At 43.6% G+C, this 27,183-nt stretch overlaps 1 protein-coding gene across 1 annotated transcript in view; it reads right to left on the bottom strand.

Annotated features, from left to right (window-relative positions):
• ATP10B (ATPase phospholipid transporting 10B (putative)) overlaps window positions 1-27,183 on the bottom strand; it is an 81,660-nt gene that overhangs the window by 12,929 nt on the left and 41,548 nt on the right. Inside the window, exons 3-8 of the mRNA XM_064279715.1 lie at window positions 15,584-15,668; window positions 15,252-15,383; window positions 11,198-11,325; window positions 9,963-9,976; window positions 9,112-9,458; window positions 6,807-7,045 (exon numbers count right to left, since the gene is read on the bottom strand). Coding sequence (XP_064135785.1) covers window positions 6,807-7,045; window positions 9,112-9,458; window positions 9,963-9,976; window positions 11,198-11,325; window positions 15,252-15,383; window positions 15,584-15,668 — 945 coding nt within the window. The remainder of the gene's footprint in view (window positions 1-6,806; window positions 7,046-9,111; window positions 9,459-9,962; window positions 9,977-11,197; window positions 11,326-15,251; window positions 15,384-15,583; window positions 15,669-27,183) is intronic.

The raw sequence follows: 27,183 nt of genomic DNA on the forward strand, positions 1-27,183 counted from the left end.
GGTGGTTCTTCCCTCTCGGTGTCTCCCCTGCACTCATTTCCCATGCCTGCTGCTTCCAGCTGACTTCAGACCCCCTTGCCCTCAATCCTGGATTTCTTCATCAGCCTCTATCCTGATGTTGCTCTCTCTCACTTCTTTTCTTTCTAACTTTCCATACGTAGCACTACCAGCCCATTCTTCCTAAAACACCATTTTCCTCATGCTTGGTCTCAAAAAACCTACTCAGTCTCAAAAAACCTTCAGGAAATTTCCATTGTTAGCATGATCAATTCCAAACTCCCAAGTCTGACTTCTATGTTCTCCCACAATTTGCACTTCCTTTCTTCTCAACCCACCATGGGATTATAAATGGAATAAGAGGAATCCTTCTTTCTCAGGAAACAGATTTCATTTTGTTGAGTACATGAATGGGATGCCTTTAACGCTTACCACAGAAACCAGAGCTGGGAACAAGCTTGGAGGCTGTCAAAGCCTCTATTTTCCTGATGATGAAACTAAGTGCCAGAGGGGAGGGAAGTGAACTGCTCCAGATCACACAGTGAATTACAGTCAGAACTAGAATCGCTCTCACCTGACCCCAGCCTCTGACAAGTATTGCCTTGCTCCAACCTTTGCGAGCCCCCTCATTATGGATTACCAAACACTGGCACAGTTAAGACAATTTAACTAGCCACTTACTCAATGCCCATTTACCCTACTGTTGTTGTTGTTAGGTGCCATTGAGTCAGTTTTGACTCATAGTGACCCTAGGTACCACAGAACGAAACACTGTCCGGTCCTGCGCTATCCTTACAATCGTTGTTATGCTTGAACCCATTGTTGTAGCCTGTGTCAATCCATCTTGTCTTCCCCTTTTCCACTGACCCCGTACTTTACCAGGAAATCCTGGTGGCGTAGTGGTTAAGTGCTACAGCTGCTAACCAAAAAAGTCGGTAGTTTGAATCCACCAGGTGCTCGTTGGGAACTCTATGGGGCAGCTCTACTCTGAACTATAGGGTCACTGTGAGTTGGAATTGACTTGATGTCAATGGGTTTGGTATTTTTTTTAATTTTGTACTTTACCAAGCATGATGTCCTTCTCCAGGGACTGATTCCTCCTGACAACATGTCTAAAGCATGTAAGATGCAGTCTCGCCATCCTTGCCTCTAAGGAGCATTCTGGTTGTACTTCCAAGACAGATTTGTTTGTTCTTTTGGCAGTCCATGGCATATTCAATATTCTTGCTAACACCACAATTCAAAGGTGTCAATTCTTCTTTGGTCTTCCTTACTCATTGTCCAGCTTTCACATGCATATGAGGTGACTGCAAATACCATGGCCTGGGTCAGGTGCACCTTAGTCTTCAAGGTGACACTTTGCTTTTCAACTCTCAACCCAAAACCAGACTCACTGCCGTCGAGTCGATTCCGACTCATAGCAACCCTACAGCTTGTTAAATACCGTAAGGGAAGAGGCTGTTTGTCTACTGATGTGTTTCCAGTGCCTGGCAGATTGCAGGTGCTCAAAAACATTTGTTGACAGACTAGAAAGAAAGGTCTGGTGATCTACTTCTGAAAATCAGCCAATGAAAACCTTATAGATCACAACAGAACACTGACTTGCTTGCTTTGGACATGTCATCAGGAGGGATCAATCTCTGGAGGAGGACATCATGTTTGGTGAAGTAGAGGGCCACAAGGATGTGGGAGACCCTGGGAGAAATGGATTGACACAATAGCTGCAATGATGGACTCAAACATGTTAGCAATTGTGAGGATGATGAAGGACTAGAAAACATATCATTCTGTTATGCAGAAAGGTGCCATAAGTTGGAGTCAACTCCATGGCAGCTAACAACAACACAGCAAAGTCAGGCACTTTGCCAATTGCTTTCACATACGTCATTTAATCATCTTAGCAATATGAAGATAGTTACTACTATTTTCCCATTTTAATTATAGGCAAGTGCAGCTTATTGAAGTAAAGCAATTTGTCTAAGTTCACCAAGTTAACAGAATAGCTGTGACTTGAACTCAGTTCTGTCCAAAGCCAGAACCCTTAAACATGATATCAGCATTTCCCAAAGCACCTGGGGATTGTTAAAACGCAGATTCTAATTCAGCAGGTTGGGGATGGGGCCTGAGCATTTGCATCTCTAACAAACTGCCAGGTGGTGCTGATGTTGCTGGTCTGAAGACCATAGTTTGGGCAGTGAGGGTCTATGCTACATGGCTGCCATTTTGTGTGCTTGGCTAATGAAAGAATAAAGGGGAGGGAGGGAGGGAGAAAAGAGAGGGAGAAAAGGGAGCGAGGGAGGGAGGGAGGAAGGAAGGAAGGGAGGAAGGGAGGGAGGGAGGAAGGAAGGAAGGAAGGAAGGAAGGGCAGAGGTGCCAATAAAACCTTCTTTACTTTTCTCTGGAACCCTGGTGGTGTAATGATTAAAAGCTATGGCTGCTAACTAAAAGTTTGGCAGTTTGAATCCACCAGCCTCTCCTTGGAGACCCTATGGGACAGTTCTACTCTGTTGGCTAGGGTCACTACAAGGTTTTTTTTTTTTTTTACTACTTTTCTCTATTGCATTCTCTCCAGAGAGGTGGGATGGAGTACGCCCACAGAAGGAAGTGGTGGTGAATTTTGGGGGAGCCCACCCCACCCAAATGCAAATTTTATGGCTAGGAAGATTTTCTTCTGCCTGACGGTTACTGGAAACATTTTGCAAGGTGGCACTCCTAAACAAAGGCTATGCTCAAATCTTCACCGCTTACAGACCAGGAAAAAAAAAAAGCATTTCATTTTCCGTCTGCCAGTACTGTAAGCATTGGCTCAGATCTTACCACTTTCTTAAGTATATTACCTCTGCCCTAAAGCCATAAATTTTATAGCAGACAATTAGGAGCCAATAACTGATGCTTCCTTGTTCTTCGTAGTAAAAAACAAAACAAACAACACCACATCAGTTAAAAAATACCCATCAGTTTAGAGCAAAGGGTCAAGGAAACCAAAAACTGGCTTCTTTAGAATATGGTAGCATGCTCTGCTATGCACCTGGGGGTTTCAAGAGGGAGGTTCTGATTGAGTTTACAAAGGGAAGGCAAAGAACTGGTGGGTGCCAAGAGATTAGCTGATAAGACCGGTACCAGGTGGGCAGGTGGAGGGAGATGCAGCAGGCAGGTAGAAGATGGTTCCATGAACCTTCCAAGAATGGGTGGGGGTGGGATTGGCCTAGGGCTGCCACAAAAGCTCTCTAGGGATCAATTCAAGGATCTGCTACCCTAAAAAAAAAAAAAAAAAAAAAAAGCTACCCTAGCCGCATATATTTTACTGCCTATTGAAAGCTTGGAAGTTCATTTCCATGCAGAGGAACCATGAAAGAAAAGCGTGGTGATCCACTTCCGAAATATCAGCTGTTGAAAACCCTACAGAGCACAGTTTTACCCTGACATACATGGGATCGCCATGAGTCAGAATTGACTTGATAGCAGCTGGTTGAGCCCTTCAAGGCAGCATATAGCATACCCTTCAGCAAAGGCCTCCCAAACTGTGGAAGGTACTTATTTGAGCCTGTTGAGGTTTAATTACTGGTCTCCTTAGAGAGGTTCTCAAATCTTGCTGGTCACTAGAATCATCAGAGATAAAAAATGCAAATACTCAGGCCTTATCCTAGATCGAATACACCAGAATCTAGAGGAATAGGGTTCAGGTGTTGTATATTATGAAACTCCCCAGGTGATTTAGTGTATAACCAGGTTAGAGAACTGGCTCAGAGAAAGGATAAAACCACTCACTTCCCCTTGATGCCATCAAAGCTGGGGACATTTGTCCAAGGCATACAACTTTCCTTTAGAAAGATCATTTAGATGTCTATTAGTTATTCCTTTTAAGAATAAATCCCTAACCCCATAAGGCAGAACAACAATTCCCACTTTAAAGGTTGGTAAATTGAGGCTTCCAGTTCAGTAAGCTGACCAAAGTCACAGAGCTAATACATGGCATAGATGAGATGAAGCGGCGTAGCTGAGATTAAAACATAGGGCCTTTGACCCCAAATGTGCCAAATTCCTACCTGGAAGGGATCTTGCCGTTCAGTATAATCATTATGTTATTTGATTTTTAGAACAACCTGGTGAGAGTTGTAAGCAAAATTGTTACAGACGGTGGTTGCTTAAGCAGAATCTTGTGAAAATGTAGATTCTGATTCGGAATATCTGGGGGCAGCAATGCACATTCTCAGTAGGGGTTTGAACTAGAACTAACTGGTTCAAAGCCCTGTGCTTAATTAAGGTTACTCAGCAAGCTAGTCCCATTGCCGTTGATTCCAACTCACAGTAACCCCATAGTGACCCCAGCAGAAGAGCTAAAACCAGACCTATATTTCCTAACTCTTAGCCCAGTGCCCTTCTGAACAACTACCCAAGGACACTATTGGCCTACCAACCCCAGGTTTTCAAGCAACCCAACTGCAGGACCATGTACTTAGCAGCTCATAAAGAAAACAACATCACCATCCTTACCTACTCAGGCAACAAAGAGTGGGACCTTAATCTGTGTGCCAATTTCCTTATTGCTCCTGAGTGAACTTAGAATTTGCCTTTGAAACTGCCAGCCTGGGCAGAAGGATGACATTCAGGATCTGGAGGCAGCTCGGGGGTTAATGTGTCCCTCTCACTGACCATCAGCTAAAGGCCCCACATGAAAGTTATATGGCTGGTACAGGGCTGCAGTTTTTCGGGCTACTGAGATTTGTCAGGCTAAACAAGCAGCAGCATACCTGTGTGTTCCAACTGAGATTCACAAAAGGGTCTCGGTTGGCCTGAGTGATCTGCTTCTTTAAAATGTTGTTGTTATTAGTTGTCGAGTCTATTCAGACTCATGGTGATCCCACGTGTGCAGAGTAGAACTGCTCCATAGGGTTTTCAAGGCTGTGATCTTTTGGAAGCAGATTGCCACGCCTGTCTTCCAAGGAGCCTTGGGTGGGTTTGAACCACCAACTTGTTGGCTAGTAGTTCAGTGCTTAATTGTAAAGATTACAGATTAAAACAAACAAAAACAAAAAACAACAAATGACCTATGGAGCAGTTCTACTCTGTAACACACGGGGTAGCCATGAGTCAGAATAGACTCGAGGGTAATGGGTTTTGTTTTTTTTTTTGGTTTCCTGGCCTGGAGGAGATGTTCTCAGGCACATGGATGCCCATGGTACCTAAAACTGGAAGGTGCCAAAAGATACAGAGACTGCAAGGCTCAGAACCTATGCCTAACAAGAGTTCACTTAACAAATATTTTGGTAAAGTGTTGGAGGAAAAGCATTCTATTCAGACAGGACAATTAAATAAGAGAAAGATTTGACAATGTGCATGTCCTATTGTTGTTTTACTTGGGAAAATGAAACAAGCAAACAAATATCTTCTCTCATATGTTCATGTGAGTCATATGTTTTAACACACCGTTACTGTATTTTATCTTTTTTTTTTTAATGTTGTATTTCTATATATGACACTGATACAAGACAGGCAACTCAACTTTATACTCACCCAAAGTTAGGTAAGTAACAACCCAGGACACACCGATTCACGGCACTTCTTTGTCACAGTCAGAAAATTCAGTCCTGAGTTATGATTACTAGGATACTAGGTAGTAACATAGAGAAATGCTTTTGATATCATCTTAAATTAAAAGCAAAACAAACAAAAAAAACCCCTGCAACTATGTACTATGGTTGCAAAAATGTTAAATATATTTCATGATGTGTGTGTATGTATGTGTGTGTATTAATGAGGGATATAATGAGTAGAAGGAAATTTCCCAAAAGGATCATTTTTCAAAATCTGATTTTCTAATAATGGGATAATAGCATGTTAGGTCCCTTCTGTTAGTATGTGTCTCTTATTCAAGAGGCTCTCTGTGCTTCGCCTGTAAGTACAGAAGATTCCAGCTCATGTGTTTTCACGTTCCCTGGAGAAACAGCATGGTGTGGTATAAAGATGAAGGAAACAGGAGTCAGGAGACCCTGGTTCTAGCCTTGATTTGTGGGGAATGCTGTGTCATCCTGGGGAAGAAACTTAATCTCTTTACCTGCTACCTGGATGTTGAGTGATGGCTGTCCCAAGGAATCAAAGGTGAAGGGATCAAAAGTTGCAAACCTGAATGTTTTAGGGATGAGGCAGATAACCTAATGGAATGAAGTGGGCAGGAAGCTTTGACATAGATGCTGTTCACTGAATAACCATTTAAGGCTATTTTTTATTACCATACAAAGTATATTCTCCCATTCTTCCTGGAAACATGCACGCTTTACAGACTTATCTTTTTGTTTTCCTACTTTGATAGAACCATGGGTATGACAAATATTTCTCTTTTGAGTCGGGGTTGACTCAATGGCAACTGGTTTTTGGTTTCTTAACTGTATTATTGGAAAAACATGTGTAATGATAAATGATGCCGCGTTCATGTCAATGATGTAGATAAGTAGGGATGGGGGGAACTGAAGATTACATGCCCAGTTTAAGTGGCATCGACTCCTTGACTCAAGCCAATTATTGATGTGAGGAAATTCTGGCCTAGTGTGGAGAATTTTTCTAATTCCACTTTTAAAAAAAAATGCTAGAAATCTAATTTTTATATGAAACCTCCCAATTTATAAGCAAGAACACAGATTTCAAATGAAAAAGAATTGTATGTACCCAACAAAATACACACAGGGTCAAAGGCTGCCATTTTGAGAGCTCTTCAAGGTTTATACGGCCTTTTCTCTTCCTCACCCCAGAACCTTCTCTGGCTCTCCCATGACAGGACACTTAAAATTCGAAAGGGAAAAGCAGGGACTTACTATGGGGCTGCTGAAGGCCACAGGAGGCTGTGAGTTTTCACAGCGCCCCATGGACCTTTGTCGGGAGTGGCCCTGGATGGGCACCTGGGCACTCTGGCTCCTCCTCAGAGGCTGGGCACCTCCTTGGCCTCTTACAGTTGTTGGGCCCTGGGCCCATCTGGATGGGAAGGACAGGCACTGGTAGTGGGTCCACTCTTCACTGTCTGAGTCCAGCTCCTTTGGGGTCTCCAGTCGCTTGGCTGTAAGAAAGGAGTCTTGTCATTGCTCCAGTCATACCTTGTCTGTGTCATGACTGGGGAGATCCCAGGCTTTGTGGGTGGGTTGGAGTAAGAGCACAGGAAGGACTTGTGCTGCTCTGGAAGACTGACAACTGGGCTGCTCTGACTGGAGAAAGAGGGTGGAACTAACCTACATTGGTTCAGATCCCGGCTCTACCATCTACTTGTTATGTGGCTTTGAGCTTTGACTTACCTGTGCCTCTATTTCTCTATTAGGGGTTCTTAAAAAGTACTTAAATAAAGAGGTTGTTCTGAAGACTTAATGATATAATGTGTTAAAGTGGTTAGCACACTCTAAGTACTGGTAATGATATTATTATTAATACTCTTATTTTTAAAAAAGAGAAGCTCCTAATTAAATGGTTAACTACCACCATGGCAGAGGGGGCAGGGCTGCCTGTAGTATCTCCTTCTTTCTCTTTCTCCGTAGTCCCACCCAAAAGAATGAATGCTGCTTCCTTGAGAGTTTCTTCTCTTAGAAAGTATGTGTGTGTTTACATGTGTTTATGAGGGATGCCTGGAGGAACTGGGTCGATTTTATAGGCCACCGTCAGTCTATGCAAGATGACAGTCCAGGCATTTTACCATTTTACAGCCATATCTGCTAAGTTGCAGCTTTGCCTCAGTGAAGGTCCAAGAGACCAGTTAGCATGGAAGACATTTCCTGGGTGTGTTAAATCTAACCATGAGCCCAGACCTTAGCTTGTCCTGACATCTCAGGTAAGGTGACCTGAGAAATTCTTGAGCACTGGCTGTACGACTGGGATACAACTGGGGCATGTCTCTAATCCATTTCTTTCTTTCTTTTTTTTTTAATAATTTTTATTGTGCTTTAAGTGAAAGTTTACAAATCAAGTCAGTCTCTCACATAAAAACTTATATACACCTTACTACATACTCCCAATTGCTCTCCCCTCAATGAGACAGCCTGATCCCTTCTTCCAGTCTCTCTTTTCGTGACCATTTTTCCAGCTTCTAACCCCCTCTACCCTCTCATCTCCACTCCAGACAGGAGATGCCAACATAGTCTCAAGTGTCCACCTGATGCAAGTAGCTCACTCCTCATCAGCATCTCTTTCCAACCCATTGTTCAGTCCAATCCGTGTCTGACGAGTTGGCTTCGGGAATGGTTCCTGTCCTGGGCCAACAGAAGGTTTGGGAACCATGACTGCCGGAGTCCTTCTACTCTCAGTCAGACCATTAAGTCTGGTCTTTTTATGAGAATTTGGGGTCCACATCCCACTGTTCTCCTGCTCCCTCAGGGGTTCTCTGCTGTGTTCCCTGTCAGGGCAGTCATCGGTTGTAGCCGGGCACCATCTAGTTCTTCTGGTCTCAGGATGATTTAGTCTCTTGTTTATGTGGCCCGTTCTGTCTCTTGGGCTCGTAATTACCTTGTGTCCTTGGTGTTCTTCATTCTCCTTTGATCCAGGTGGGTTGAGACTCATTGGTGCATCTTAGATGGCCGCTTGCTAGCATTTAAGACCCCAAATGCCACTGTTCAAAGTGGGATGCAAAATGTTTTCTTAATAGATTTTATTTTGCCAATTGACTTAGATGTCCCCTGAAACCATGGTCCCCAAACCACTGCTCCTGCTTTGCTGACCTTTGAAGCATTCAGTTTATTCAGGAAACTTCTTTGCTTTTGGTTTTGTCCCATTGTGCTGACCTCCCCTGTATTGAGTGTTGTACTTCCCTTCACCTAAAGTAGTTCTTATCTGCTATCTATCTCCAATCCATTTCTGACAGATAAAAGAAAAAAAAATCCTATGTGTAAATCACTCAAGAAGAAGATCACTGGAGGGGTAACACGTATGAGATCACCTAGAGTTGTTGTAAATAAATGAAAGGTTAGAGATAATAAGAACAATCCTGAGCTGTGACAAAAAAGCACACGGAAATAGTAAGCAACTTGCCAAAATGCCACAAGCATCTATGGGAAGCCAATGTCTTTTATCCCCTATTCTCTGAGGAGAGCAGGATGTTTCCTTCTAGAAAGAGGGATGGAGACCCTTGGGAGCCCCACTTACCATTTTCTTGGTGAGAAAACTCGCTGCCCATGATGGTGCAGCGCCGGAACACCATCTTGTTCTCGGTCAGAGTCCCTGTCTTGTCAGAGAAAATGTACTGGATCTGGCCCAGGTCCTCAGTGACATTGAGGGCTCGACACTGAATGGGCACATCGGTCTCTTCATCATACAGGTCAAGGTCATTGTGCAGGAAGAAGACTTGCCCAAGCTTCACCAGCTCAATGGACACGTACAGAGAGATGGGGATCAGCACCTGAGTGGAGACCAATTCCCACCATGTCAGAAACCAGGCTGGGCTCCCTGTCTCAGAACCCCAATAGTGGATAGTGAGTGGAAAGCTTGGTGAACTTTCTCAGAGAAATTAAAGTCAGTGGCTTTATGCCTCCCTTGGAAACTTATTGGAATTCCTAGGTGAATCTGAAAAAGAGGTATGACTTCTTCAACCAGTGATTCAAACAGTGTCAGGTAGGAAGTAGGCTCTTGCTATATATTTGTTTAATGCCTGAGCTGGTGGAGTAAGGGGGTGTTAGCACCTCTGTCCAGGGTGCCCTGACAACCTTGAATCTCTCTGCCACGGAGGGCTGCCACCCTTTTTCACAGGCATTCAGACTCATCGTTGATTTCTGGCCACTGATTCAACATACGATATTTACTGAGTACTGGCTATGTGCAAACACTGTTCTAAGTCCTAGAAATAGTAGTGAACAGAGCAAGATCCCCAGCCTTGATGACCTCACATTCTAGTGGGAGGATATTGCCTGTAAATAAACAAATAAATATGTATCAGGTAGGGAGAATAAAGAAAAGAGGGTAGAGAGTGAGGTTGGGAGGGGCTGTTCTATACGCCAGACCTTTGTACAGAGACCTGGAAGAAATAAGGGCATGAGTCATGAGGATATCAGTGGGAGGGGCATCCCAGGCAAAGGGAAAAGCTAGGGCCAAGGCTGGGCAGTGGCAGCATTCTGGGTGTTTGAGGAGTAATAGTAGACAGGCCTTGTGGTTGGAAATACTTGAGTGAGGAGTAAAGGGGTAGGAGGTAAGGCCAGGGAAGGAGCCGGGACCAGACCACTTAGGACCTTGTTGGCAATGTGAGGACTTTGGATTCCACTCCGAGTAGTAGTGAAACCATGACTACTAACCTAAAGGTTGGAAGTTAGAAACCACCCATAAAGGTCTGGCAATCTTCTTCCTTAAAGATTACAGCCAAGAAAACCCTATGGAACAGTCCTACTCTGTAACACATGGGGTTACCATGAGTGGGAATTGACTCAATGGCAATGGGTTTTTTTTTTTCTTTTGGTGCAGAGGACAGATAGGATCTGACTCACATTTTAAAAGGATTACTTTGTAAATGAATGAATGAATTCAATAATTAAATGATTAACCAATTAATTAATTAATGTTTGAAAATGGTTCACCAATAAGAAGACAATGAAATACCCTTAAATGTTATAAGAAATCTAATGTATATGGATCTTCATTAAAACAAACAAAAACCTAACCTTATCTTTCCATAAATTGTAACTTCTTAGAGAGCATAAAGATTATTTTTTTCATCTTTATATCACTGTTTCACATTTTCTAGGTGGTCCATATGTTTTTTTCCTCCTATTGTAGGGTCAGCTCTGTTCTTTTCCTCCTCAATCAATCAAATGCTAAAACACTAACCCGTGATATCTTTCTCTCAATATTTGGGGCTTGAGAGTTCGCTGTAGCTCTCTGCACTACTTTATTTTCTCTTGTTCCCTAGTCATTACTGCTTTACCTGTTCTATACCTGGCAAAGGGACAGGTGCACATAAGTCACTGTTGTAATCTTACTCTTAACTAGAAAAGACTGCTAAATATTTTCCTCAAGCTGGTATTTGAGGGGGACAGGGGGATCCACAAAACAGGGCTGGTCTTGACATTACCCCAAATGTGAATACTTTCGAAGACCTACAAGAAAACATTAAATTTCCCCATCTCAGGACAGCTATTCTTTTTTGGAAGTCAGTGTTAATTTTTCCTTATTTTCAAAAGTTGTAGGCATAAAGGTCACAGGTTCACAGGTCTTCTTAGGCCCCTAATTAGGGAGGACTTCCTACCTGGAGCAGGATGATCATTGTAAGAAACATGTAGAAGCCCCCAAGCGTAAGGGGAAGGAAGTTCCCATTGGCATCTGGTACATCGAAGGGAGGGTGTTCTTCAAAGGTTCTATTCCAGAGGCTGTGACCTGAGAAGAGGCAAAGCAGAATCCCCACTTAATCCTAAAGCTGGTCAATTATATCAGCCCTTGACCCATTCACAGAAAGGAGTGTGCTTTGGAGGAACCTGTTCATATTATACATGGCATGGCTCTCTTTATGTATATTCATTTATCTCTAGAGAGGCCCTTAATACACCCTAAACTTCAATTGTTTGATCAGCATTAAGTCTCTTCTATCAGAGGAGACTAGCATGGGAATCACATTGCAACAAAGTCCTGTTATACAGGGGTTGGAAAAAGAGAAAAGGACATGTGTTCTTTTCAGTCGTGTGGTAGGAATTGCGTGACGGGAATCTTGACAGGCTTGTTCCTTGACCTTCCTTCCTCATCCTTCCATCTATCCATCCATCCATCTACCCACTCATTCATCACCCATTCATCCATCCTTCATTTATCCCTTATTCCTCCATCTATTCATCCACCCACCCACCCACCCACCCATCCACCCATCCGCCCATCCATCCAGCCATCCAGCCATCCAGCCATCCATTCACCCTTCTGGCCAACATTTGGTATATTCAGGGAGGAGTTAGTCCTAGGTCTTGTCCTTAAGAAGTTCCCTACTGAGTTAGGGAGACACATGAGTAAAAAGGAGAAATCCTATATAGTGTGAGAGGGGCTACGCCAGAGCCTGAAATGCTCTGAGAGCCCTTGGCAACCATGCCGGATATAGACTGAATCTTCTGTTTCATTTTGTCTAGGGGGATAACAACAGCCGTCATCTGAGGATTATATGAGATGAAGTGTATCCAGCACCTGCTACAGAGATTTTTGAATCTCAGTCTCCTCAGCTGTTAATTAATAATCCTACATTCCCCATAGAGTTAATGTGAGAATAGAATAACCTGTTGTGTATAATGGAGCCCTGGTGGTACAGTGGTTAAGTGATACCACTGCTAGCCAAAAGGTCGGCAGTTCAAATCCACCAGCCACTTCTTGGAAACCCTAGTGTTCATAGCGCTTTAGCCCAGTGATTGGCATGTGGTATGTGCTCAATAAACACCAGCTGCCTTTCCTAGCTCCAGGGTATGAACTATAGGGAATAAAAGACATAAGGAATGCTGTCCTGCATGAAGACCCTTTCTCACCCAGAGGCCTGAACCAATGCTATCATTCACATTAGAGGAAAGGAGAGTTACAGACATGATGCAATTTAAAGGTTTTTTATAACACAGCAAATGACTAAGAGCCAAACACATGGCATGCAGTAAAGGCCACCGCCTTTCAGAGGATCCAGACAAGACCTTGGGAGAAGCCAGAGAAGACTGCACGAAGGAGGAGGCCTAGAGAGGCCCTGACGTCTGGGCAGGTGTTGGGTACTTGGAAAGGTTTGGGGAGAACATCCCAGACAAAGAAAGAAAAAACATCACCTTTACAAAATCAGGGTAAACATGTGGCAAGAACCCTAGAATGATGCTGGAGAGCTTTCAATTTCCTTAGGAACCGTGCTTTAATTAGGCACCGACAGAGGTCTGTCACTGTGTGAGTGTCATTCTCAGACATAATAGAGTAGTTCTGCCCACCCTCTTCCCCCATTACTTTCTCTATTTATTTATTGTTTTGGGGAATCTTCCAAGCTGATTCTGGTTTGCTGGTAGCTTATCTCATGGTGTGACCTCTTAGTTATTAACTTCCTTCCTCTGGAAACAGAATGAGATGATCTCAAATGTCCTTTCCACCTTTGACTTTCCCTGAAAAGCACGTACTGAAGCAGAGGCAATAGTCGTGCAGCGCCCGTGAGGGGCAGAGGTGGCCACTGGAGACTGTTTTCTTATGGGCCTGCTTCCTGCCCCCTCCAGGTGTTCTTACAGTGGTGAGCCACCTTCATGCAGAGTGTTGTTAGACCCATTTGGAGAACATATTAATTAAAAACTCCAGGCAGCCCACATGACTTAATCAGGGCCTCTTGTCTGTGGTGGCACACAAAACCTCACTGAGTCCTGGGAGGCCTTAGCCTCTTAGACAAGCTCTTTCTAAAAACAGCAATGGGCACGACTCCTGACTAAGGCAAGTGAAGAGCAAACACCACTGCCGCTCTTTGGTTTGGAGCCAGCAGGGGGTTCCGGACTCAGCAGTTGAGTTCTTCTTGAGCCTTCCTGGTTCCTTTTGGGATCTCCCTTTTTGGGGCCCTGAGAACTATGCTTAGAGTGAAACCACAGAGGGGAAGCAGTGGGTAAGAACTGCACAAGGGTTCCCTCTTTGCCTCCACTATGAGAGTCAACTTAAATGCCTCCAGATCCCTCCTGCTTAAACACTTCCACAGCTCTCCCCACTTACAGCAGTTGTAGAACTTGGCCGCAGCCTGGTTCTGATTAGAGGTCCATTCCTGGACTCATACTTGCAACACCAAATAGCCAACTGTTCCCCTGCATAAAATAATTCTCTGCATAAAATGCACTTTGTTTGTGCCATCTCTGGGGTGAAGAAAGGCCTCTCTCTTTCTCCTCACAGCTGCCTAACCTGTCCTGCCCCTATCCTTGCCCCCATCACCTACCTCCTCTGGTAAACTCCTAACTGCATTTGAGAATCAACTCTAGCACCCATCTCTGCATGGAAGACTTGCTTTTTGGTGCTTCCATTGAAGCTATGGTAGGCTGAATAATAGCTACCCAGGATGTCCATGTCCTAATCTCTGTACCTTTTGAATATTCTACTTTATATGACAAAAGGGACTTTGCAAATACGATTAAGGATCTTCAGATAGAAAGAGTAGCCTGGATTATCCAGGTGGGTCCAATGTAATCATTAGGGTCCCTATAAGTAGGAGGCAGAGAGGGATACTATTATAGAAGAGGAGAAGGTATATAAGCAATGATTAGAGTGATATGCTTTGAAGGTGGAGGAAGTGGCCACAAGCCAAGGAATACAGGCAGCCACTAGAAGCTGGGAAAGGTAAGGAAACATCCTCCCCTCAGAAACTCTAGAAGGAACCAGCCCTGCTGACAACTTTGATCTGAAGCCAGTGTTATGGATTGAACTGTGTCTTCCCCAAATATGTGAAGTCCTAACTCTTGTACCTGTAAATACAATCTTCTTTGGAAATAGGGTTTTCTTTCATGTTAGGTTAATGAGGTCGTGGCAGTGTAGGGCGAATCCTCAACTTAAATGACGTCTGAGCTGTGGAAGGAGCAGAATAGACACAGAGATATCCAGAGGGGGTAGACAGGCAACATTTGAAGATCTTCTATAAGCAGAGAAATGCCAAAGATTGTTGGCAGACACCAGAGCTAGGAGAGAGGCTCACAGAAGAAATCGACGTGGCCTGGACCCTGATTTGGACTTTTATCCTCCAGAACTGTGAGAAAATTAATTTCTGTTCTTTAAAGTCACCCACTTGTGGTATTTCTGTTTTGGTAGCCCTAGGGAACTAAGACACAGAACAGAACTAATTTTGGACTTCTGACTTCCAGAACTGTAAGAGAATACATTTGGGTTGTTTTAGACCAATAAATCTGTGGTAATTTCTTCCAGCAGCAGCAGGAGGAAACTAATTCAGCCCCCGTGTGCATCCCTTCACTGAGGGTAGCAGATTGTACTATTGATTCTGGTCATGTATTGGGCTCCCTCTGGCTCTAGATTATGAACTCTTTGAGGACTAATCCTGTGATTGATTCATCTTGTTATCCTCCCATGCTAACAGGGTGCATGAATTCAGTAAATATTTCTTGAACAAATAAATGACAGGTGAGAATTACTAATATTTAAATAGCATGTAATCCTTGTAGGAGAGTTTCACTTGCATTTTATCTCATTGGCATCTCATTAACCTAGACAGGGTAGATTTTCATTAACCCCATTTAATCGATAAGAGACCACAACTCAGATAGTTGAAGCAAATTGCTCGAAGAGACAGAAGGCTACTGTGTTGTTGTTCTTTCTGGAACATTCCATACCTACAGCTCCGATGAGACACATGAGGAAGAGAAGCCCAATGCAGGAGAAGACATCTGTGTTCATGCGCTGCTCGATCTTGCTGCGTTTGTACCGTGGGCCGCTGTTGTTCAGCATGGCTTTTGTCTCATGGCCTTTGAGAGAAAATGAGGAAATCAGTGCCTATTTGCCTCTGGCCTGGAATGCACTCTTGGCTCTTCTCACAGGAGCTTGTCATGAAAGTGAGGCTTTGTTCTTTAACCAGAACCTGTCCTGCTTCAGGGAGGTTGCTGAGAACAGCTGTAGAGTCCTGACCTAATTTTTTAGCAGATACTTATTGAGTGTCCGCACATACCAGGCGGAGCTATCACCTGCAGCCTGTAGGGGTTGTGCCCTACGCCAGCATTAGCCTCAAGCAGCCCCCTTTCTATCTTGGGGTGCTGCATAAAATTTTGTTCAAAGAAAGAACAAAAAAGTTTGAAACTACTGATCTCATCCAGTCACCTCGTTTTTCAATTGGGGAAACTGAGGGCCAGAGAGGGGGAGGGGCTTGCCCAGGGTGAAAGAATAAATTAACATCAGAGGAAAATGAGAACCAGGATTCTGATTCTCGGCCTGTATATCTTTTTACCAGTCCATGGTAGGTGCCTTCACTCCAATTTTTAGGAAAATAAACCCGTTGCAGTCAAGTTGATTCCAACTCTTAGCCACCCTATAGGACACAGCCCCATAGGGCTTCCAAAAATGTAATGTTTATGGGAGCAGACTGCCACATCTTTCTCTTGCAGAGCAGCTGATGGGTCTTAACCACCAACCTTTCAGTTAGCAGATGAGCGCTTATCCACTGCGCCACCAAGGCTCCTTTGTAAGAAAATAGGCCTGTAATGATGATCTCGAACATTCCCTGGGCACATACATGCCAGGCCCTGTTATTAGAGCATTACATGAATTAGCTCCTTTAATCTCCACGCAATCCTAGGAGGAAGGGACTATTATTTTTCCCATTTTAGAGACGAAGAAACATGAACTGAGAGGTCACATAGCTGATGGTGGCAGAGCAAGGATGGGAATCCAGGCAGTCTCCATGGCCCTGCTCAGAACTAATAGAATGTCCTAGGACTGGAGCAAGGCCTCAGAAAATGTTCATTGACTGAATGAACAAATATATGGTAAGCAGATTGCTTTTATTCTTCCAAGAAACAGCCATTCTAGTCTGTCCTAATCACGAAAGGCTCTGCTAAAATCCTCCCTTCTCTTGGTCACATTTTCTGTCAGCCCAGCCTGAATTTTTCCTGTTCTGATGTATTTACAGACAGGGCCAAATCTCAATAAACGATGTTGCACAATGTTTTACAGATTGCAAGAACATTTATATTCCTTTTCTCTTTTTGTAAGAGTCCGTGGGTGGCGCAGTTAAGTGCTTGACTACTAACTGAAAGGTTGGCAGTTTGAGCCCACCCAACAGTGCTGGGAAACCCTAGTGGCGTAGTGGTTAAGAGCTATGGCTGTTAACCAAAGAGTTGGCAGTTTGAATCCACCAGGTGCTCCTCGGAAACTGTACGGGGCAGTTCTACTCTGTCCTATAGGGTCGCTATGAGTCGGAATCAACTTGATGGCAATGGGTTTAGTTTTTTGTTTTCAGCGGTATTATGGAAGGAAGACCTGGTGATCTGCTTCTGAAAGGTCACAGCCTTGAAAACCCTATAGATCACAGTTCTACTTTGCAACACATGGGGTCTCCATGTATTAGAATCAACTCCACGGCAACTAGTTTGGTTTATTTTTTCCTTTTTTTGTAAGCCAGATTAGCATTCCCATTTTACAAATGAGGTATGAGGCTCTGAGATAGTAAATTAGATGCCCAAGGCCACCCAACTATCTAGAAACAGAGCCAATCTGGAGAGCAGCTCTTCCAACTGCCTCTCCCAGCCCCAGCTGGTGAGATGATTGTCTAGTTTGGTCCTTTGCTTGCGATTCGTTCTTCTTGTTCTTCTGCCTGGAATGTTCTTCCTTCCCTTCTTAGCTTGGCTGATACTTTCTTGTCCCCTGGGTCTCGTCTAAATATATCTTCTTCTGAGAAGCCATTTCCATGGTGCCTTAGACTAGAGCAGGTGCCCTTGTTGTGAGCCCCCACAGAACCCCACACCTTTCCCTGTGCCATTGTCCATGGCCCCTGCTAGACAATACTACTAGCCCATGAGCCAGGACTGTGTATCTTTCCCCGGTGCCACAGTGCTTAGAACATGGTAACCAGTAACTAGCTGTCCTCGAGTTGACCCTGACTCATGGTGGCCCCAAGTGTGTCAGGGTAGAACTGTGCTCTAAGGAGTTTTCAATGGCTGAGTTTTTGGAAGTAGATCACTAGGCCTTTTTTCTGAGGTGCCTCTGGGTGCACTTAAATTTCCAACCCTCCAGTTAGCAGCCAAGCATGTTAACCACTTGTACCACCCAGTGACTCCTAGGACATGGTAGACATGGTAGGAAACTAAATATTTGTTGAATGAGCTCATGAATGGATATTTATAAATCCTGAATCAAGTGTCAAAGTATAGGGAGGAAGTGAGAACAGTAATCACTTCACCGTGGGGAATAAACATCAACAAATACTCAGGACTGGGCGCTGCACTAAGCCTTTCAATGAAATTTCTTCTAGAATCTTCACAAAGTCCTATGAGCTAGGTGCTATTATCATCCTCATCTTAAAGGTGAAGAAAGCCAGGTTTAGAGATTGCCAGCTTCTCGCCCAAGGCCCCACGGCTAAGAGCTGAGAGCCAAACTGCGACTGTTTTTCAGTCAGAGCCTGTTCTCTGGGGCTGCTGAATTTTAACTACTGTTCTATCTCCTCAGGAGTCAAATTAGAAAACTCCAGTCACATATTTTCTGTGCAAAATTAAAGAAAACCAGTACATCAGCTCCAGCAGCGAATGGCTTTAATGCTGTTTAGCTGGTTGCTTTGTGGATTTAAAGTGGCAACAAAACAGTAGGAGTGAACAAACCCCAGGCTTATTAAATTAGACTCCAGTTGCTGCAGTTGTGAGAGGTTCCTGTGGCACCATGGGCTCTTTCAGACGGTGCCGATAGGGCTGCAGCCTCTCTGCCTGCCTCAGGCTCAGCACACACAGGGGTACTGAGGTCACCCCTTCCCTTACCTCTTCACCACCTTCTGAAAGTCTCTGTGGATCCCTCTGTTCTTTTGGCAAGAGTTGGTCTAAGGGGGAGGCAGTATGGTGTTGTGGTTAGAATGTGGGCTCTAGAGTCAGAGTTCGGCTCTGTAGATACTTGACCTTGGGTTACAGGGAGTTAATCTCAGTAGACCTGTGGCCTTGAGTGACCTCAATTTCCTCATCTGTAACAGAGGGGTTAATGGCTGTGTGTATACTGGGAGAAGGTGGATTAAAGTATGTAAAACACCTAAAATAGTTCCTGGTACTACACAGTAGGGGCTCGTCGAATGTTTAGTTTTACATTCTTATGATTGTTGTCATCATCATAATGGCAGCTGGGAGGAGCACATACATGCACACTGGGTCTCTTCCTTCTGGAAATCTTACCTTGAACTTCCTGGGCCTCTGGCTCTGAGGTGCTCATATTTTGTCCATTCATAACTCCAGACCAGTCAATCTCAACCAAGGGTGATTTTGCTCCCTCTACCCCAGGGGACATTGGCAATGTCTCAAGAAATTTTGGGTTGTCACAACTAGGGGGAGGGAAAGTTGCTCTTGTCATCTAGTAGGTAGAGGCCAGGGATGCTGCTAAAAATTGTATAGGACAATCCCCCATAACAAAGAATTATCCAGCCCCAAATGTCAATAATGGCGAGGCTGAGACCTCTGTTCTTGATAATAACACTAAAGATGATTATTACCATCTTGCTCACATTTTTTTCATGTGCCAGGCATTGTGTTAAACCCTTTTTCCACAAATAATCTCATTTGAATTTTATAATCCTATGAGGTGGGAACTATTAGGCTCCATTGTGTTGAAAGTTTAGCCAACTTGCTCAGGAACACGTAGCAAGTGAGTGGATTTCCACCTCAGTAGCCTGACTCCCAGAGCCACAGTTAACCCTCTTCCAAATCTGCACCTTCCTATCTCACTTCCATCACTCACTCAAGGCTGCTTCTTTGTTTCTGTTTAGTCAGACAAGCAAAGCTCTAAGCCTACCTTTTTTTTTTTGGAAAGTTGGTTTTCTGTAAGTCTACCAGATGGCGTTGAACTCCACTGCCAAAGATCCTTAATTAAAAACACTTACCTGAACTGCCAGATACAACTCCCCTTCCCCAAATTAGGGAAAGCTAGATAGATTAAGACATTAAAAAAAAAAAAAAAAATTTTCCTCTGACAATCCCAAAATGTGAATTTTATAGTAGATTGATGTTTAAATGCTCTTCTAATGACTACAAAAAATGGGCCTCTATTCTGTGGTGCAGTGGTTAAGAGCTATATGGCTGCTAACCAAAAGATCAGCCACTGGAATCCACTAGCCATTCCTTGGAAACTCTATGGGGCAGTGCTAATCTGTCCTGTAGGGTCACCGTCAGCTGGAATCTACTTGATGGCAACAGGTTTGTTTTGTTTTCTGGTTACTCAGACCCAAACAAATTCACCCAAACCAAAAAACGAACAACAACAACAATATTCCAAGGTGTCCTGAGGATATTAATGGGTAGAAGACCTTGAGAAATGTATTCTGGAGCATTCTACCAAAGGTAGATACTCCTGGGAGACTCTTTCCTCTACAGTCACAGAAGTCTCCCAGTTGTTCACTTAACAACAGATACTTATAGAGTTCAGACATTTATGCAGCACCAGGCAGTAGGTACTTGGGACACAGCAGTCACAAGACTGTCATCAAAGACTTTAGATTTCATTGTAAGAGGTGCTGCTGTCATCTTGTTTCCACACTGGAAAGCAAAATCAAAGTGGGCAAGAGAGATGGAACACCACATTTTGACCTATAAAGTTAATAATGATAATAACACAAATACAAGTAAAAAACAATGGCTAAAACTCATGATCCCTCACTTTGCTAGACCCAGTGCAGGAGGCTTTACATACACTGGGTTATTTAATCCTCACAAGTGCTCTATAAGGCAGGTAACAATGTTCTTATTGTATAGATGGGGACAAGGAGGCAAAAAGTTGAAGCTAAGTTTAGCAAGGCTATTCCTCAGGCTCAAGCAGGTAACTTCCGTCTTGTCTTTAGTTAGTGTCATAAAACCAGAAGAGGTGAATGAATGTGGATCCCTCTCCCTGTCTTGTTCAGAGGAGTGATATTAACTTGGAATCTTAAGTGTCTTGTGGATGAAGTGAGCCACTGTCACTCTCAGTCTCAGTTTGCTTAGCTGAGAAATGGGAAGTAACATGACGTTACCCCTCAGAGCTGTAGTGGGGCCTTGCTGAGTGAAGATGGACTTGGAGGCTGTAGGTGGGGGTGGGGGGAGAGAATGGAGGAGAGACAACAAAAGAAAGGGACAAAAGAAACTGTCCAAGGACAATGACCTGCGTAGATGACAATGCCAACGGCCATCTCAGTGTTTCTGATGGTGCAGCCTCGAAGCAGAAGACTCTCACTGCCAAAGCCAGTCCTGGTCTTGTCAGGATGCTCCCTGAGAATGAGGAAAACAGGGGTGCTTTGGTAGCCTCTCACATGCTGTCTTTAGTTAGTGTCGCTAAACCAGAAGTGGAGAGTGGACGCGATCCTCTCCTCCTTACCAAGGGAGTGGTATTGACTCAGAATCTAACCTCTTTCACATTTAAGCACGCTCTTCATTTCTCCTAGGTGGAGGCTGGACCATCAGAAGGCAGTTGTCCACCCCCGTGCAAATCATTATTTAGCCACACAACGGGCAGGTCTCAGTGGTGAAAAATGCTTGGCTTTAATTTTCACACTCAAAATGGTTATAGGGCCAAAATGTGGGGAACTGGCTTCTGGCTGTACCAGGCTGGAGCTGTGTTCCCTTTAGGACACATTCACACGTTCAAGCTGAATGCCCGAGTCTATAGAAGACCCTAGATAGTCTCTCTTTTTATACCGTGAGACAGGTAAGGGCAGGTTCCAGGGAACTCTCGTTTTGAGATACACTACTCACTCAGCCTCCTGTACTATCCTTTCCTCGTTCAGTCTCTCGTAAAATAAACAGACCTTATAAATCCAGGTGGTGTAGTGGTTAAGTGCTATGGCTGCTAACCAAAATGTCGGCAGTTCAAATCTACCAGGTGCTTCTTGGAAACTCTGTGGGGCAGCTCTACCCTGTCCTATAGGGTCACTATGAGTTGGAGTTGACTTGACGGCAATGGGTTTTTTATTTTCTTTTATAGGAGATGGACAGTTGCCTTTGCGCCCAATTTACTGGAAGGCAGCTTCTTAAGGCAGAGAGTTTCTTCCTCTAGCCTGAGGGAACGTGGCAGTCTTCCACCTCATACTAGAAACTCAAGTCCAGGCAACTCCCTGTTATTACCTGGGATCTGGCCCTTATTCTCCTTCAATGCTATTCTTTTGGAATTTTCCAGAAATTTTTACTATAACTTTCCAAAAACATTATTCAGAAAACAATAATCTGAACCTGAGGGTTTTTTTTTTCTCCTGATAGTTCTTAAATATTCATTTCTCTACGTCCCATTTTAAATGTTTTATGTATATTAACTCGATTAAGCTTCATGACCGCCTTCTAGGATAGGTCATGTTATAACCACTTTGTTGATAGGGAAACTGAGGCAAGTTCATAGAGCTTGTAATGGTAGAATGGTAATTTATGTGTAGGAAGTCTGACCCTATAGTGCTATACTGCTGTTCCGTATGACTTTTAATGCTATTCATTCCTTACTGTATTTATAAAGCACGTTTACTTACATTATTTAATTTGACTCTCATAGCTCAGGGAAGTTAAAACCCGTTGCCGTAGAGTCGATTCTGACTCATAGTGACCCTATAGGGCAGGGTAGAACCACACCACAGGGTTTCCCAGGAGCAGCTGGTGGATTCAAACTGCCAACCTTTTGGTTGGCAGCCATAACACTTAACTACTGCACCACCAGACAGATGTTATCCTTACTCTTGAAAAAGCTGAAGCTCAGAAAGGCTGAGAGATTTTTCCAGAGCCACACACCTAGTACATGAGACATCCTAGGGCTTGGAAATCCAAGCCACGGGCACCAAAGTTAATACAATTTCACCACAGTAGGGCTCCTAAGGAGCCCCAGTGGTGGAGTGGTTAAGGTGCTTAGCTGCTAACCAAAAGTTAGCAGTTCGAGCCCACCAGCTGCATTCCTCGGGAAAAAGATGTGGCAGTCTGCTTTTGTAAAGATTTACAGCCTTTGTTTGAAACGTTATGGGGCAGTTCTACCCTGTCCTATGTGGTCCTTAGGAGTTGGAATTGACTCGACGACAGTGGGTTTGTTTTCTTTTTTGGGAGGGTTCCCAAAGTAGTGCCTTATTAACTTAACCTGAATCAGAGTCGTTTCTATTTTTAATTCTTCTGACTCTATCAGGGAGGATATCTCAGTTTTGTGTTGGAATATCATTAACCGTTTTCTGATACCCACTTATCTTTTTAACACAGAGTAGGCTTCGGCAAGCAATAGCCTGTAGTCAGCCTAGAATGACACTGTTTTGATTTAATTGTACTAATTTTTACTGTTACCTTCTATGTATGGCAAGTGATCCTGGTTTTCCCATAGGGCCAGAGAGACAAATTTTTCTTTAGGAATAAATTTAAGAAAATAAAATAGGTCAATACAAATTTTGTAAATAAAAATATAGCTGTTTTATGAATATGATTAAAAAAAATGGGACAAGAATGGCTGAAGTTTAAGATACACCATCACCGCCTTTCTCTATCAAGGAGGGGGCTGGCTATGAGTAGAATATTGGGCTAATGAATCCTGAATGCTTCCCTGTCAGTTGCTTGTTGTTGAAATAACATTTTTACGATGCTCTGAGGTGATAACATATGATAAAATGTCTACCTTTCCTAGTTGCAATGTTCCTTTTTCACTGGATTATAGAAAAGGGTTAGCTATCTCATAGCTGGAAACGCTGGTGGCGTAGTGGTTGAGTGCTATGGCTGCTAACCAAAGGGTCGGCAGTTTGAATCCGCCAGGCGCCCCTTGAAAACTCTTTGGGGCGGCTCTACTCTGTCCTGTAGGGCCACTGTGAGTCGGAATCGACTCAACGGCAATGGTTTTTTTTCTTTTCTTTTTTATCTCATAGCTACCACTGTTCTACTTAGTGCTGTTTGTTTACAGGAATGCTCTATTTAATTGACTCTAGAGCAGCGTTTCTCAACTTTGGCTCTATTACCATTTTGGACTGGATCTTCTTTGTTGTGGCGGCTGTCCTGTGTGTTGTAGGAGGTTTAGCACCATCATTGGCTTCTACCCACTAGATGCCAGATGCACCTCCCTCACTCAGTTGTGACAACTAAAAACATCTCCAGATATTGCCAAATATCTGTGTGTGTGGGAGGTGAGTGGGTAGGATGGGGGCAGGGAACATTGCCCCAGTTCAGACAGACTGCTCTAGAGAAATCTTTTTGTTTAAAAGTTGTATTTTCAAATCTGACACCCCAATCTTTAAAACAGAGCATTAAAAGCTGTTTATCTTCTAGCCGGTCTGGGCAGCCACAGAAAAACTGCTTAATAAAGAGAGATCCACAGAAACTTTGGGGGAAACCTGGAGGCCTCAAACCAGTAGGTTTGCTCAGGAAAATGGTACAGACCATCTGTGAATGCTGGACCTGAGGACATTCTCCTTGTTGAGCAGAGGATGCAGGACCACCCTGGAGAATTGTCCTTCATTCCATGGGTTGGCTACTGGGCTGACTAACTGGTCAATAGGGTTTATCCATGACACTCAGGCAGGTGGGAAAAGACTGGTCTCTAGGGATAGCAACCAGGGAAAGGAGATCCTGGGTTGAGTAGAGCTGGAAAAGTCCTGACCTGAAATGTGTCTGAGATAGGTGGGGCCAAGCCCAGGGTGAAAGCTGAGAAAGGCTAACTGCCGGCACAGGCTGCTGGGGGAGAAAGGATCACAAATTGAAATCTAGCAATAATGGTGCTCTCTAAGGGGTTAAGGAAAATGACTCAGAGCAAGGCATGAGCCAAATCCACAAACCTCGGCACTCTTTGCTAGAGCTCCTTGGAAACCCTGGTGGAGTACCAGTTAAGAGCTACAGCTGCTAACCAAAAGGTCAGCAGTTTGAATCCACCAGCTTCTCCTTGGAAACCTTATGGGGCAGTTCTACTGTGTCCTTTAGGGTCATTATGAGTTGGAATCAATTCACAGCAACAGGTTTTCTACCTCACCAGGCACCTGCAGTGAACAACTCCACTTCCCCGTGAGTTCATGCCCTTCTCTGGCTGTCTCCATCTGCTCTCTCTCTATGCCTTTTAAAAATAATTTGCCTTTAAAAGCTACTTTTTCTCTTATATTGTTCTTATCCTCTCCCCTCTCATATTGTTCCTCGTTACATTCCATATGACCTCAGAAAATGTGGGTGGAGGGACAGCATAGACATCCACATCCCAAGAAGTCCTCCTAGGCCTCGTTTCAGGCCCTACGGGTAGAGCAGCCACCATATTGGGGCTGAGCTCTGGACGGCGGGGCAATGGACGACACACCAGAGTTGGAGAAAAAAGGCCTGGATTAAAGTCCTGGCTTTGTCTTTTCCTTGCTGTGTTGTGACTTTGGGTGAATCTTGAAAAGTTTTAGATCATTATTTCCCCATAGTAAAGTAGAAATCGTAATAACTCACTTCCTTGGGTTGTTGTGAAGCTTAAAAGAGGCCATTTTCTGTGAAATAACTTCGTAAACTGTTAAAGCACCACATGAGGGCATTTATTCACCTGTTACCATTGCTTTTATTTTGCACTAGCAGTAGTGGCCTGATGTGAGAGCAGAATCTTTTTTTAATGGATGGTAGAACCAAAGTTGAGGAATATAAATAACAATAATGCAACAGCAGCAAACAGCAAACCAAACTCGTTGAGTGAATTCTGACTCATAGCAGCCCTATAGGACGGAGTAGAACTGCACTACAGAGTTTCCCAGGAGTGGCTGGTGGATTTGAACTGCTGACCTTTTGGTTAGTAGCCAAACTCTTAACCACTACACCACCAGGGCTCCAGCAGCAGCTACCATTAACTGAGTCTTTACATTGTTCCAAGTACTATGCTAAGTAAGGGCTTTGCATATGCTAAACAACTTAATTCCTAGAAAGAAAAATCCTATGATGTAGATATTATAATCTTTATTTTAGAAATCCCAAACCAGTTGCCACTGACTTGACTCTGACTCATGGCGATCCCATGTGTATCATAGTAGAACTGCTCTAAAGGGTTTTCAGTGACTGATTTTTCAGGAGTAGATTGCTGGGCCTTTCTTCTGAGGTACCTCTGGGTGGACTCAGACTTTCAAACTTTCAGTTAGCAGCCAAGCATGTTAACTATTTGCACCACCAGGGACATCAATCTTTATTTTACGGATGTGGAAATCAAGGCCCAGAAAGGTTAATTTATTTACCCAAGGTCATACAGCTTGTAAGTGTAGAACCAGATTTTAAACTCAGGCCTGCTGAACACCAAAGCCTGTGTTCTTAACTACAATGCAATACAAGCTCTTTCAGAAAACTGATCTTAATTCATATTTGCCTCCTTAGAAGTGAGGATGTTGAGACTTTGTCTTATATACTGTGGACACATTATCAGGAGGGACCAGTCCCTAGAGAAGGATATCATGCTGGGTAGAGGGTCAGCAAAAAAGAGGAAGACCCTCGGTGAGATGGATTGACGCAGTGGCTGCAACAATGGGCTCAAGGATAACAGCGATTGTGAGGGTGGCTCAGGACAGGGCAGCGTTTCATCCTGTTGTACGTAAGATCGCTGTGAGTCAGAACCGACACAACGGCACCTAACAACAACAACAGCCTTCCCTGAATAAGGGAGTGATTGTGTTTCTCATGCTGTTTCACCAGAGGGCTAGAGAACTATTAGCGAATTTAACCCTGCAAGATAATTAACTGTCACTCCAAGAAAAAAAGTTAAGTTTCTCAACTTTACTCAGGTTTCTTTGGCTCTTCTTTATGATAACAAGAAATAAGCTCCCTCAGAATCTAGATGTCTCTTCACCCATTTCAAGAAAATATGTTTTCTAGTTGCAAAGGAGATATTTACAAGAAGCTCATGGGCATTAGATACTTACATATAGCCCTTAAATTTGTTGAGGTTGTTGTTGGGTTTCTCACACACAATGGTATTGTGGAAATGTTCCGGTTCCAACAGTGCCTCCTACAGGAGAGAGGACTCTTTGAGGTTATTAAGTCAGAGGGATGTAGTTTTAATAGATCATCAGGATTGCTAATCACTGCTGGAACCCTTGCAAATAGGGTAATCCCTGCTTTGTCACACTGTGATAGTTGTGTTAGAAGAAAAAGTTAAATCCTTGCTAAAGAGGAATAAGTAGATGCAAATGAAAAATTGGGTGCTAGGCAGAGGGAGGTCCCTGTCCTGAATGCATTTCTCTAGCAAGTCTGGGTTTGAGTCTCTAGACCAGCACTGTCCAATAGAATTTACCATGAGGATGAAAACGTTCTAAGTCTGCGCTGTCAAATGCGGAAACCACTAACTACGTCTAGCTACTGAGCACTTGAAATGTGCAAATAAGGAACCAATTTTATAATTTTAATTAATTTAAATGGCTACATTGAACAGCACAGAGAAAGATGATCAAAAGAATGGATTATGAATCTGAATCTGGCTAGATAGAGACAGCCACTGCTAACATACTTCCGGGCTTTTAAAAAAGATATTCACACACATATGCACATGTGTGTATATGTGTACGTGCACACATACACACTTGTGTATTTCAAAAATGAAGTTTAGCGTTCATATATCTTGAGTGTTTTAAAATTATTAAATTTTTCTACAGCTTGACTAACATTTGCATGGAAAGAG

The sequence above is a fragment of the Loxodonta africana genome, chromosome 2 (genome assembly GCF_030014295.1).
Source record: "Loxodonta africana isolate mLoxAfr1 chromosome 2, mLoxAfr1.hap2, whole genome shotgun sequence".
In the NCBI taxonomy this organism is placed as follows: Eukaryota; Metazoa; Chordata; class Mammalia; order Proboscidea; family Elephantidae; genus Loxodonta; species Loxodonta africana.